The 14,970-nt window shown below is 37.8% G+C and overlaps 1 protein-coding gene across 1 annotated transcript in view; it reads left to right on the top strand.

The window, feature by feature from the left end:
- Positions 1-14,970, top strand: part of CDH2 (cadherin 2) — a 187,513-nt gene that overhangs the window by 112,500 nt on the left and 60,043 nt on the right. Inside the window, exon 3 of the mRNA XM_089517220.1 lies at positions 14,348-14,565. Within this exon, the coding sequence (XP_089373346.1) occupies positions 14,348-14,565 (218 nt within the window). The remainder of the gene's footprint in view (positions 1-14,347; positions 14,566-14,970) is intronic.

The raw sequence follows: 14,970 nt of genomic DNA, 5'->3' as shown, positions 1-14,970 counted from the left end.
ATTAATGTATCAGAAATTTTGAACTTTTGAAAAGAATTTCCACTATGAAGTCTACTGCACTGTGTGCCTGAATTTACTGGGCAGTATTTGATTGCAAGGTTAGATAGCTGAATCAGTTCATAATGAAAAATTCCCTAAAGGTTGTATAGATAACATGAAGCTGACACTTCAGCTAGTTTTATTTTCCAGCCAGTGCACTGATAAAACACTCCTCAGAATTTATTATTATTATTATTATTATTATTATTATTATTATTATTATTTCTCCAGCATACTGTTCTAAATATATCTCAGCTATTCATACTCTTCTGTCATATTGCTACAGTCACCATAGATTTCTTATCCTCTGACAAAATTAAAAACTGCCAATAAAAAGAGAAGAGTTTTGTGTATTTCAATTGGTTTATAAATGATGGATCATTTGTCTTTGTTCTGCTGAATAGATTATTTGGGGGTGTGAAGAAGGAATAGCTGGACTATGATTGTCTCTGTAGAAAGATTGGCTCTACATTGTAGAGAGAAGAAGAAGCACAGGTTGCTAGGTTGGAATGTACATAGCCACAACCTGAGTGATCATGTGCCCGTGATGGAAGCCCAGTGGACTTTGTTTGCCTATTTCAACTGGAATAGGTAGGAATGAATTATCATACCAGATGTTTGGGATCTAGATGATGATCACATACCATTGTTACTACTTATAAAATTTTTTGAAGGTAGCATCTTAAAATGTAAGCTCCCTCCTCAATATGACATCCCTTCAGATATCTAAGCAGGGCTATCATATCACCTCTTAACCTTCTCTTCTCCAGGCTAAACATCCCCAGCTCCAGTACTGCATGAATTCCCATAGCAATCTGATGTGACTGAGATTATGAGAGCAAATTTGATGTACTGTTGGTATAATACTCATTTCCATACTAATCTAAAGGTACTGGTTATTTCTCTTAAGTAGTTTGCAGCTGAAAGACCTAAAGGATCATATGACTCTCTTGTATGCACCTACCTATCATATAAGATCAGCAGAGAGCATAGTTCTCTTGATCAAAAACACAGTGAGTAGAAGTATAAGAGAGCACTCTTGTCCATGGTTTCATCGAGGCTGAGGAATCCTTTGCCGCAAGAAGTACATTTAACACTATCTCTGGCCTGTTACAGACTGCCAAAATAAAGCTGCTTCGGGTCTCTTTGGAGATATGCTATTTAAATGATGCATGAGCCCTAAGAGTCCGGAGGTTGCGCCAAAGCCGCACTTCATTCCTAAGCACTGGAGTGCAGCTTTGGTGCAGCTTTCGGATTCTTAGGATACATGCATCATTTAAATAGCATATCTCCAAAGAGACCCAAAGCAGCTTTATTTTGGCAGTCTGTAACAGGCCTCTCTCATAATTTTTCATCTTTGGTTAACTATATGTTTATTCCAGCAAGCGTTTGTTAATTTGCTAACTTCCCTGACAGTGTGATAGCAGTTGTTTGTCTTTCCAGTCTTTGTTTGATTTAATATTTTAATATTGCCGTAACAATACAACAGCTTTGGGCACTTTGGGATGAAAAGGAGGTATAACTTGGCTAAAAGAAATAAATATATTCCATACTTATTCAATAGTTTTTTATATGTACGATTGTTTAAAATCATATATTTGGGGATGGTTTTATTTGTATTGTTTTTCCTTCATAGTGAAATTGCATTGTTTATTCCTCCCTCTTTCAGTATTGCTGGTTTTAAAACATTCCAGTGGAGTTCCGTAGCAGTATACAGCCATTTACTTGCCATCTGTTTATTAAATAATCTAAACAGCCCAAGAGAGGCTGGAATCTACACTATGTCGGCATTAAAGAACAAAAGCTGTCATCTAAATACAAACATATTGTTTCCCCCTAAGATGCTTACTCCTTTCTGTTACATTTTTCCGCTAAAATGAAGACAAAAGAAATGTCAGTGCTCAGGAAGATTTTGTGTCAGTGAGTGGTAGGGGCAGGAACTGAAAAGGATCAGTGAATCAGATGTAATTTGGGTTGTGTTTGAGATACCAAATCTGTGTTTTGCTGACGGCCACTATTCCCATTTTGAAAAGCTGCATAGGCATTTTATCAAACAGAAAGAACTTTATCCCTATTTTCTTTCTGGCATGCCTGTGATGACTTTGTTCAGTGAGCAAAGAGGATTATGGGAAGTGGAACTAGGTAACATTCTTTAGTAAAGATGCGTAAATGAGTCTCACTGTGAATATGAGCACTGAACATTTTTTGTGATTGTATTTTCCCTTACAGGTAGTGTTAAAAATAGACGATTTATGTTGATTTAATTAGCTCAGGGACAGGGGAGAATAGCACAGACTATAAAATGACATTTTAAAAAATGTCTACAAGGCATATCGTAACATCAAGATTTCACATTTTCTTCTTACAACAACAAAAAAATGAATAGCTGAAAATGCACTTCTGAAAAATAAAACTCTTCTACATTTCTCCATTGTCCTCTTTTGTCCTCTATTCAAATACCAAGATACCTTACGTAAGTTAAAGCAGTGCCTTTATTTTCCTTTAAAAATAATATTTAACTTTGAAAATAAATTCAAGTCAGGTATTGGATTACTATGTGAATCCTTAAGTAACATTGTGTTATACTTCGATTTATGTAATTGCTTCAACATTTAGCAGGAGAATTTTGCAATAAGAAATAATTCGAAATTTAAAAAGTTGAGACAGATAGATTTAACAAACATATCAGAATATTATTGTTGCTATGTGCTTTCAAATAAACCCTGCCTTACAGTGACCCTATGCTAGGGCTGTTTTTGGTATGCTTTATTGAGAGGAGGGTCTAAGCCTGAGAGAGTGTGACTTTCCCAATGTCATGCAATGGGTTTCATGTCTGAGTAGGAATTTCCTAGAGTCCTAGCCCAGCACTCAAAACCCCCTAATCCAGTGAAATACTCAAATTTGTCACAGAATGTTCTTTCCTTACTTGCCCTCTTGCAACTTACCCAGAATTGTCTACAAAGGTTTTCCCTGTGGATCTTCAGGATCTTCAGGACTTCCTCCTTGTGCTGGATTCCACTGTTGCACAGTCAAACAAATTTTAATTTGTCCACTGAGATACTGTAAGAATCTTATGTTATATAAAAAAAGGAATTTAAACTGAATTCTCAGATAAATTATCACCAGGTCAGTTTATAGGATCACAAACATGGCTGTAGTCATACTTGTATATGCATTTACAGTGGACCCACAGCATCAGCAAACTAGTGATTTGTGGATTAGAACATCTGTGGTTTGCCATGCTGTGTATTATTCAATAGTAGCAGCACCCACTGAATAATAATGGGACACAACTGTCCCTTTTCTCCCATCCTGGCGTGTGTGTGTGTGGGGGGGGGAACTCCTGTGAATGGAAAAGGTCCATTAAATTTTGGACTAAGCCCTATTGATGGGACTTAGTTCTTCATTTCTGAATAGACAGGTATAAGATTGTAAATGGTTAACACAGTGAAGCTAAAATGACTTTAAGAAAGACGTACATACTGTATGAAATCTGTTGTAGAATTTTTGGAAAGACAGCTATTATAAATGGAAAGTCCATGAGTCTTCCTCTTGCTAGCCCTTTCCCTCAGCTTTGACCTCTGTAATTGAATATGATTGTATTATGTGTATCAGTAACAATATGGGTAGTTCTGTCGCTGTTCTTAGTTTCTCTCACTCTCTATCAGGAAATATAGGCGGTTTACAGACTGCCCCTTTGGGGCGGCCTGTACCCGCCCCTTTCCCCGACGGATCGGGGCCTCAGCTGCCACAGCAGCAGCCTTGAGGCCCCAATCTGCTGCTTTTCCAGGCCACGGAAAGCGGCAAAAGGCTGCTTCCTGCAGCCTGGAAAGGGGTGTTCTTGGGGCTTCAAGCCCCAAGGACACCCTGACAGCAGCGGGGAAAGGAGAAAGGGGCCGCTCAGCCACTTCTCCTCTGTGTCGCTGGTGCAGCTGTGTAAAGGCTGCGCCAGCAACACAAAACTCGGAAGGAGCTCCTTCCTGCGCCGCGGAAAGGGCGCCAGGACATCACGTCCGCACCGCTCCGTTTGGAGGCGGCACGGTCGTGACATGTCAGGATTTGAAGGGTTAAAACACAGCACACAGGGAAATGCTTGATGTGTGTGTGTTTGGCCATGAGCATTCAGCAGAGTGGCAAGGCTGATCTAGCACAGCTGAATCTCATTGTGTCAAGGACTCTTCAGTGTCCAAGTGCACGTAGCCATGGATGATGAAACATGTGTGTGGATTGCACAGGAGACACATGACATGGCTCCACACCTGAACTCACTGGCTTTGGGAGACCACATGGTCTGGAGTCTATATAAACCCAGGGGTTGCAAGGGTGTGGTGTGGGTTTGAAGTAGGAGTTTGGATTGGTATGTTGTGGAGTTTGAGAGATCTAGTTTTGTATAATAGCACTGTGAATAAAGAGCACTTTGGGGACTTTTGTTTCTCTGGTGGTTTATCAAAAGAAGCTACAGCATCAGTTTGCTGTGTGTCCCTGGAGGTTCCTGCATTGCTGCAGTTCCTGGAAGACACCCAGTTGCTGTCATCCCAATTGGACTCTGGGAGCCACAGTTCGGCTTCTGGAAATTTGCCAGCTCTGCTCCAAAGGTCTGATTTAACCCCAGGACTCGTTTGAGTTGCTGACAAGGGTTGTTGGACCCCAGCAGTTGCACTGACATGACATCCTAATGGCGATGCCCATGTAGAATGGGCGCCACCATTTTGTATGTACTGTGTACGTACTAGGGTTGGGGGCGTCTGAAAGAGACGCCCCCGGGCAACCCTAGTACATACACAGTATGTACTAAAAGGCCCGTTTGGAAAGGGCCTTAGGCTCCCTCTTTGTCCAATCTCTGCGAGTGCTATCATTCATCTATAGTTTTATAGCAATGTGTTTTTGTTTTTTTATTGCTAAAAACTGGACAATTTGTTTTTCCAACAGGTATTTCGTACTCCCTGCAATCCTGTTTTTCTGACTTCATACTTTTAAAAAATATTTCTGTCTTCCAACTATCTATTTTTATTATTGTCAGAGTTGTTTTCGTCCCATTTTCAGGCTAACAAATAGGGGTTCATCTCTCATTTTATGGCTAAGCTCCTTGTAGTAATACAAATAGATAGCAATTCCTTTTTAACATTGTAAGTAGTAGACACTGCCTTCCCATCAGATTGGGACTGTAATGCACAAAGAAGGGTTGATCCTTTCTGTGCCATAATACTGATGAAAATCTCCAGAGCTATTTGGCACTAAATGGTAGCCAACAGTAGTTTCCCTTTTGTGCTAGATTGTTGCTTTTAGGGATGTTGGCCAGTATCCAACAGTATCATTCCATTTACATCAACAATGTTGTGTTCATAGAACCTAGTTCCTGGCTATGAGCAAGTGGAGACACCAGTGCAATGCTTTTGTTTAGCTATTTGCAAAACTGCTTATGCACCATTAGTACAAAATAAATTGCACAGTCATTTCTCTTTAAAATGGGGAGGGACCTCCTAAATGTGGTTTGGTCCACCCACTTCTCCATAGGCACGAATGTGAAAGCCTTTTGTGGGTTCCCGGTAGGCAGAGCAACCCTCGTCACAAAGGCATATATTTTCATAACTCTACTTTGGTTGTCATTTTGGGGCTTTTATGTTTACCTACCTTCCCACTTCCTGACACCTTTAAAACTTTATGTCCTTAAACTCCTTCAGCCTTCCTAAATAGTCCTACCCTATAGACTAGCTTTCTTCTTCTTTACCTCAACTGATAGCATATTATGGGGCCAAAAGAATAAATCCATTACCACTTGTGCACCTGGAAAAGCCAAAGGTACAGTGGACCCTTGTTATACGCTGGGGTTTGGTTCCAAGATCCCCTGTGTATAACAAAATCCGTGTATGCTCAAGTCCCATTACATATAATGACATAGCAAAATGGTGTCCCTTATAAAAAATGGAAAATCAAGGTAAATTTATACTTTTTTGGAACATTTTCAAACCATGTATACTTAAATCCGTGTATAAAAAATCAGTGTATAAGAAGGGCCGACTGTATTTTGCTAGTTCAAGTTTTCTCCACTAAAATTACACTAGATATATCACATTTTCATCTAAATTGTTGGGTTAGGTGTAAAAGTTTAAATCCACCCAGCCCATATATTGTGGTTTTTCCCCTCCCCAGCTGCCATTTACATTTTTAAACCTTCTTTCCTTCTCTGCCTGAGCTCAGTGCTGATGTTCTCTGTCCCCCAATCATCACCATGGAATCAGTACATATGGTTCATTTAATTTCCCCTTTCCTTCTGGTCTTTGCTTCTGATTTGATTATTTCAGAATGCCTCTGTTAAAAATTAGGTTTCTCTCCATTTACTCACCTGATATCTCAACTCTGTCTGGCATCAGAGTGCCACCAATATACACAGATGCAATAATGCTTCCCCCTGTACTGCTTCAGCAACATCATGTACTTGACAGTCTGGACAAATCTAGCCTTCAGTATAATCCCATTATAAAAGATTACTACCAAACATTTGGCATTTAGGATTTCGCTAACCTAACTGTCTCCATGGTGAGAGATGTTGTTAATGCAGCACATGGTTTATTATTCCCAGTCTCATCCCTGTCTCCCTCATAGTCTTCTCTACAGAAATTTATTCTCCATGATAAGTTAGAGACAGTCGTGTTTAGGTTTTTTTCTTAGGCTTAGAATTTTCAGTAGTGTGGCACAAACCCAAAGATTTATTCCAATAATATGTGGTGCTAGGAGAATGCCATATTTGGTCTTTCACAGTAATAAACAGAAATGTGCATGTAAACCCTTCTCTAAATAGAGGTCTATTCCAATAACAGAAGCATTGAGATGTGGCATTGGGCATGCTGGTCAGGAAAAGAAATGTCTGCCTTTAAAAAAAGAGACTTACATAATATGTGAGCTTGAGATCCAACATGATAATAGCATTGTTGAACATATACTTTAATTGCCTGATAAGTGAAACTGGTTAATTGAAGATTACTGTTAAGGTGCATGAGATTAGAGATGAATTTTACGACTATTATGAATTATTCATATAATTAGGTATGAGTTTAAATGGTTTAGTTCTCTAGTGTACTCTAAATGAGATTGCACACTTGATACTTTGGTTTTTATACTTTACACCTCAGTACATATGGTTTCATTTGTTCCATAGAAGAATTAATAAGAGAAGCATGTTTAATTCCACAAAGATGTAATGGAATACATTAGTTTGCATTTTTGTTAGTGAACTTTATTTTGCTGTGATTACAGAATGGCAGGATTGGCATCCTCTGAGTCCAAGGGTAAAGGATTAGTTGGGGTTGATACAGTCCATACAATTTGGGGCATGCAGGATGAAAACAAATCAGCCTGACTTGCTTATGTTGCTTTTTTGTTTGTTTGTTTGTTTGTTTTTGAGAAGCAGTTAAAATGACGTTCAGGCACTTGCCATCTTGCATGTAAGCTGACCACTACATTCAAATATTTTCACAGTGAAACATGGTATGAATGCTGAGCTATCATGAGCATGATTCAGCCTGCTACACTTAACCTAACTGAATTTTAGTTCTTATAATGAGCTACATCCAAAGTTACAGTGGTGGTCACACTGGAACTTCTGACTTTTCTCACTTTCATTTTTCTCACCAACCTCACCACTTAAAAAAAAATACAGTATAGAAAATTTCCCTCTTTCCCAATCAATTGGGAGTAGGCTTCATTGGAGAGGTTCCAATCATTCTGCCACTTGAACATTACCATTGGATGCTGGCTTATATATGCAGCATAGCCTTTCGCTTGGAAATCTCTGCTTCAAATGTCTCAGCAGACTTCCTGCCTTCAACTGTTTAAAAAAGTGATTACTGTAAGATTTCCCATATTGGTTGGGGAGAAAACAAAAATACTCATTAAAGCAGCTGGTTAATTGTGGAGGCAGAAATAGGGATGGGAGATGAAATTCATTTGGTTCATATTTTGCTAAGAACATACCAAATTTTTGCTTCCTACTTGAGTATGTGAACTGGAATACAACTGCCATTCAGTATTCACTCTTCTCATAATTTTGTAATGAGCTTCTCCCAACATTATTTTTTTTAAAAAAACAGAGATCAACAAGTGTGTACATTTTTATACATGTTCTTCTGATGCACATATTATTTTTAAGTTCAGAAAATGAGAGACTGCAAGCAATCGAAATAGTCAGCTGTTGGGATGGTTAAAAAGAGTGGGGTGATGCCTTCAAAACAGTTCTTTAAGGCAGAAATCAAAGTTAGAGTGTATTTAACTTATCCTCAGATGTATTCTCACTTTTAAACTGTTTTTATTCAATCACTTAAAAAAAATCCATCCATTTTATGAAGAAATGTAAGTTGCTGTGGAAACTATAGCTAATGTATTCCTAAATGATTTGCTTTCTTTTCTGTACTCTTTCAGATCTTGTCCAGAGGAGCAAGATGTAAGCAGCCTAATAGGGAAATCTATACTCTATCCCCAGTGCAGAAGATACACATTTCTGCATTGTCATCAGTGTTGCCAATTTTTGGGAAATTTCCGAGAAAACTGGAATTTTTAAACCTTTCTGGGAAATTTCCGGGTTTGCCAAATTTCTGGGAATTTTTAGGAAATTTAACCTTCCCACCCAGAAAAAGGCCCAAAAATACCTTCCCACCCCCACAAAAAACCCCGACATACCTCCCATCCCAGAAGTCCCACCCTCTTTAGACTTCCCATAGTGCCTTGCAGCCCCCCTGACCCAGAAGTCCCACCCCTCCCAGGAATTTTGGAGGCATTCCAGGAAGCCAATCAGGATTTCCTTCGAGGGTGATTGGCAACACTGATTGTCATGTTCCTCCCCCTCCTTTTTATGGAACCTGAAAGCAGAGAGAAAGGAAACATGTGCTCTTTTTCATGCCTTGAAATATCCAAAGCAATGGTTTATACTAGGAATGTGATGTTTTAAAACCACTTTATTGGAATACACATGAGTCTAAGCCACCTAAATAAACAAACAAAAAGCCAGTTGCATGACTAAGAGATGTTAGACTTTTCTATTGATATACAGTATTACTGTGTAGTCTTATAGCATACTGTATGTTTATTCTGATTGTCAGGGGGGAAACTCCTGTGGTTAAAATACATTGTTATAACACTGAAAACTAGATCACTATACTTGAGAAGTTATCATCATTCCCTCAGGTATGAATTGCTGACAGGATTAGAGCAAGGACAGGTCCTCTGAAAAATGAGAGGGGACTATAAATATTCTTGTGGTTTGTAGAATTACAAAAGTTATATTTCAAAATATGAGGAGCACATACACTCTTACAAAAATGGAGGGTATTCCAATGAGGACTGAATATACTCAGTAAATACATATTGTAATATTGTGTTACATGTCCTTGGTTCCACTGATTGTGGAAGCATCTAGTTAGTGATACTAGTTCAGATGATTAATACAGAATATGAACAAAGGGATTGCCCATCTACATATGCATTAAACATATGTACTGTATTCTTGTGTGTATACACAGTATATCTTTGTGAGTTTCTAAAATCTGTGAAATGTTTCTAGAGTAGGTTATCCCTTTGGCCTGAGAGAGAGTTTCAGTGTTCACACTTTATGTTATTTTTGGATGTCACCTGGACAGAACTGAGAGCTAGCTACTCATGAAGTATCACTTCTGGACACTTTAGGTGCACCAGTGTGAACCACCAATGTGAGCAGGAATGAAAAAAATTTCTCCTGCCCCTCCATAGCTGTCTACCACTGTAATAGAATCTGTATGTCTTGAAGTCCCATTTTGATTCTGCTTTTGGGATCTGGAGTACAAATCAAATCAAAGTCAATAAATCATAAAATCCATTGAGGAGGACATTTGAGCCAATGATGTTGACACTTTTTAAAAACTCAAATGGATAGCTGGGAAGTAAGATCTTGGCTTTATTGAAACCCTGAGAGATTACAGTATTCTGGAGTTATTAGGCTCAGATAGAATTGTGCCATGACATTAAAACTTTCCTTCCTCTGCTAAAATTCTTGTACCTCACATAGACAGCCATAAAATGCTCAAGCTCTGGTCTGACAATCATATGGAGTTGGTCCTGCTTACCAACCATTAACCGGGTTTAGCTTTTGAAGAAGTTCCTAAAATCACGGGTGAACAAGTAACCCCAAAGCCTTGCTTAGGACAGTTGATATTTTTATAGTAAAAAATGAATACATTTTAAAAAAACTTATTTGTTGACAATGTTTAGTAGCTAGGATGGTATTAGATGGGTTTTGGAAAGGCTATAAAGTCTGAAAAAGCTCAAATAAATTTTGAAGTATATCTCACTTGGAAAAAAATTTCAACACATATCCGAGATAGAAGTAACCAAATAGGCAATTCTTTTTATGAAACCTGGTGTCCTTTTATTAACTGCTGTAATAATAATGCAGTAGTTAATACCAGCCTCCAGCCTCCAAATATGCATAGCTTTCCTTTCTATTTCCTGATTACAATTACTAGATGAAATAAACATACAATCAGATAGAGTTGAACACTTTACCATGTAGTAAAGTGGAACAGAAAAGGCATGCCCTCTGTGTACCCCAAACAGTGCTGAATGGCATAACTCTTTTTGGGTACTAGGAATACATCTCAATGTTTCAGTGTCATTCCCCATTTGAAGCAGTTTACTGTATATACCCATGTATAACTCTAGAAATTTTAGTCTAATAATTGACCCCCAAAATCTGAGTTGACATATTCATGGATCAGTGTAAGTACTGTGCTTTAACTCTTATTAAGAAAGGAAATATCTCCTGGTGAAAGGCAAGAGTGTAATCTTTCCTCGAAGCACTGACCCCACTCTATTCTCATTCATCCAGCTTTTAGGGTGAGCACAACAGTTATGCCTGCTGGAATTTTGTAAGTCCTTTGGCATTGCTTTCCTTTGCTTCATTCTTTGTTACAAGCACCAAGGTTTTACCCTTGACTTACCCATGGGTCATATCAAAATCTGTAATTTTGGCCCCAAAACTTGCCCTCAACCTATACATGAGGTCAGCTTATAGTTCAGTATATAGTGGGCCCTCTCCTTATGTGAAGGATCCGTTCCGGATCCTCCTGCATGAGGAATAATCTGCCTATGCTCGCGCCCCATAGGAAATAATGGGACTTGTGCATGTGGTGGAGCAGCACACGCACGCCACAGGCACACACGTTCATTGTTTCCCTTCCCAAGCGGCTTCCGTGTAAGCGGAAGCCACATAAAATGAGTCTGCACATGGCACAGACGTGCTGTATATGCTAATTCTGAATATTGAGGTATTTTATTTTTGTTCTTTGTGTAATATACAAACAAGCACATACACACACACGCATATACAGAGAGAGGGAAAGAGAGCATACTCACATCTGCTCTTAAACTCTGACATACATACTTGAAAGCTTTATAGAGATGAAACTATAGTAAAGAGTAAGAAGTTTGAACCAGAAAACACCTAGTTTTGTGTTCATCATAACTATCAATTTGTGATACTGTTCTCTCAGTCTGGTGGCTGCATACCAAATGTCCAGTAATGGTCCGCTTTACAGGACTGTTGTAGTTTTTATTGAGATAATGTGGGCAATACTCTGGTTTAAATGTGCTCTGTATAAAAGCCATTATTATGATTAATTTGTTACCACATCAAAGCCTGAGCACTTGAATGAACTACAATGTTTTGAAGTATTACATTTAGAGAGGAAGAGTTGTCAGGTGTTGAATTAAAGCAAAGTAATAATAAAACATATTTTAAAATTCATTTTTAAAATCTTAAATTATGCTCTGACTTCATTGGTTCATAACTGATCACTTTTATGTGGGCACTGTTTATGAAGTCAAGTGATATAACACTAGCAATTTTTTATACTTTGCTGGTCTGAATGTACCAGTGCTTTTCATAATTTTGGAGAATATATATAAAGCATGATATATCTTAAGATAAATCTTAACATGTTACAGCCCTATAAATAACATGTCTGCCCCTTTCAATTTCTTTAGGAAAATATTAGCACTAATAACTCTTGTTCATAAAGAGGAAAAATGTCCCTATAATGTTTCTACTAACATTAGTTTGAAAAGTGATAATTATTCTTCCTTGCTGAATACTAAAACATATTAAACTAACTGATCAGAATCATATTTACAGAGCAAACGACCATACAGTGGAGTAAAAACTACCTACAGTACAATATGTAATTTAATTATGGCTAGTTATATATATCAGTATAATTTGTTAATGTGTACTCTTTGCAGAGGAGAATAATTCTGCCAGGGCGCTGACAATTTTATACATTTTCAGCAAGGGGCTGTCAAAAGAGAGCAATTTTCATTGAATTTCATAGTATTCAGTTGCCTGAAGGAAGAATATCAATGAGAAAGGTACCAGCTTGCCTTTTTAGTTATTCAACTAGAGAGAAAGAGAGATTCCTACTCCCACTAAAATCCCATTTCATATGAGGTCCTATATATAATAGTAGAATCATCCATTTAGAGATGGGTTGTTCCATATGCTTAAGGGCAGGTTATGGGTCTCACAAGGGGCCATCTGAACAAGTACTTACTTTTCACATATTTATGGAAATATTGGGAGAAATGGTAAAACTGTATAATACCATGGCTCTCTGTAACTCAGATTCTGTATTTGTAGCAGTTTCTTTCAAATATTTCCTTAATGTCTCTTGGTGGTTTTTTCTACTGTGCTGCTAGAGTTTGCTTTGTTTGTTGAGATGTTCCTCCATTAGGCCAATAGATATTCACAAGGAAACATGTACAGTTATGTGAGTAGCATTTGTATGATATGCAGGTAGAGCTGAGAATTTTTGTGAGTTTTAATTTGGATATCACAACCTGCGCATTGAGTGAAGAAGAATATTTCTTGACATGGCTAAGAAAATTCCATGAATTTGGAAAGCATTTTATCAGTTTGTTCAACATTTTTGCCCAAATCATGTATACTAATGGCAAATAAGAAAAACTGTGGGAAAGACCCTACAGGCTGATTCTTATGGATGCTGAGAAACATGCAGACAGGCTCAAGAATCATAGAGGTGAAAGAAAGCACAAGGACCATCCAGTCCAACCCCCTGCCATGCATGAATATACAGTCAAAGCACTCTCAATGGGTGGCCATTCTGCCTCTGTTTAAAACATTCCAAAGAAGAAGACTACACCACTCTCCAAGAAAGTGTATTCCACTGTTGAAAGCTCTTATTGTTAACAAGTTTTTGCTAATGTTTTGTAAGCCCCCAAAGTATTCTGGTTCATGCAAACAGGGCCATAATTGCTTGTTTGATTTTTGCTAATGAAAAAGGAATTTTTAGTTACATGAATGATACAGTTCAACAGAATACAACAAAATCCACAAAAGAGTGATACCTTTATTGGCCAACCAAAATGCAGAAAACATATCATGCAAGCTTTCAATGCTTCACTGACTTCTTCATCAGTCAAATATGTTAAATATTATACAGGGAAGAAAAATGACAATGTTTAGAGTCACAAGCCTATATTTTGTTTCAGATATTATTTCTGTTGATAGGTAAGATTGTTGTAATTTGTCATATGACCCAGCATGGCTACAGCTGAATATATTCACCATCTTGTAAAAGAATCTCAACTTTAACCCTTGTTCAAATGGGGGGGGGGGGTACTTGAAAAGCATCAGCAAATCGGATTACCACAAGAAATGTGGCATTACCTTCTGATTTAAAAAAATCCACTTTTTTTGTTGCAACCTGCAGAACTGCAGTTGCTTGGTGAACCCTACCATTTTCCCATCTCCAAACTAGGAGGAAGGCTGGGGATTTGGTGCATTATGTGGCAAAGGCATTCAGAGACCATTAGCTGTGCAGGGACAAAACAGCACCATAACCATCCCATGTGCAAGTACCTCAGACTCTCATGCCAGAACAGGGAACATGGGGAAGGAGTCTGGAAATTTAGGAAGATAGAATTTATAGAAAGTTTTAATTGAGTCAACCAGTTGAGTCAGAAACAACTCCCATTAAATCAATAAGATTTGAATAAGAAGCCCAATCGTATTGGAAAAACAGTATTTGATTCTGTTTTTCTTTCTATTTCAGTTGCTTATATCAGTAAGTGAACAGCTAGTTATTTGTGTTAGAATGTTAAAAGATTGCAAGGTTTTGTTTTAAATATTATCCTTGAAAACAGTCTTTAAATATGAAAGAACCATGTTTTGACTAATTGCAATTAATAATCCATGTTTCATTGGAACTTGGGTTTTATATCCCTTTTGACTCTTGCTGCTGTGTTGTTTTTTTTTTTATGTTTGCAGTAAGATTTAGAAGCTGTGAAGGAAGCAAAAAAGTCTATTTTGAAAGCAGCATACCAGCAGATTTTAGAGTGGGTGAAGATGGTGTGGTGTATGCAGCTAGAAGCTTTCAACTTTCTCCAGAACCTACTGAATTCCACCTATATGCTAATGACAAAGAAACCAAGGAACAATGGCAAGTGGTGGTGAAACTAGCTCTTGAGCCAGAAGATTCTGTGAAGGTAAAACATGCTAATATTCCTTTGAAATTATACAGTGGACCCTTGTTATATGCTGGTGTTTGGTTCCAAGATCCCCCGTGGATAACAAAATCCTTGGATGCTCAAGTCCCATTAAATTTAATGACATAGCAAAATGGTGTCCCTTATAAAAAATGGAAAGGCAAGATTTAAAATTTGAAATTTATACTTTTTTTTTAATATATTTCAAACCGTGGATGCTTAAATCCGTGTATAAGAAGGGCCAACTGTACTAGAAAAGAGTTTTCAGAGATTATCCATTTTAGGCTAATGGGTAACTAAATGCAGAAATAATTGTAAAGCTTAGCAATAACATTCCTTTATCTGTATCTGTTTTGAAAATGTGCCCATCCCATTGAAGGCTTGATCTGCTAAGTTATTTCCATT

The sequence above is a fragment of the Sceloporus occidentalis genome, unplaced genomic scaffold (assembly GCF_023333645.1).
Source record: "Sceloporus occidentalis isolate IW3139 unplaced genomic scaffold, rSceOcc1.0.p SCAF_3, whole genome shotgun sequence".
In the NCBI taxonomy this organism is placed as follows: domain Eukaryota; kingdom Metazoa; phylum Chordata; class Lepidosauria; order Squamata; family Phrynosomatidae; genus Sceloporus; species Sceloporus occidentalis.
This window is presented reverse-complemented; position numbering and strand designations above follow the sequence as displayed.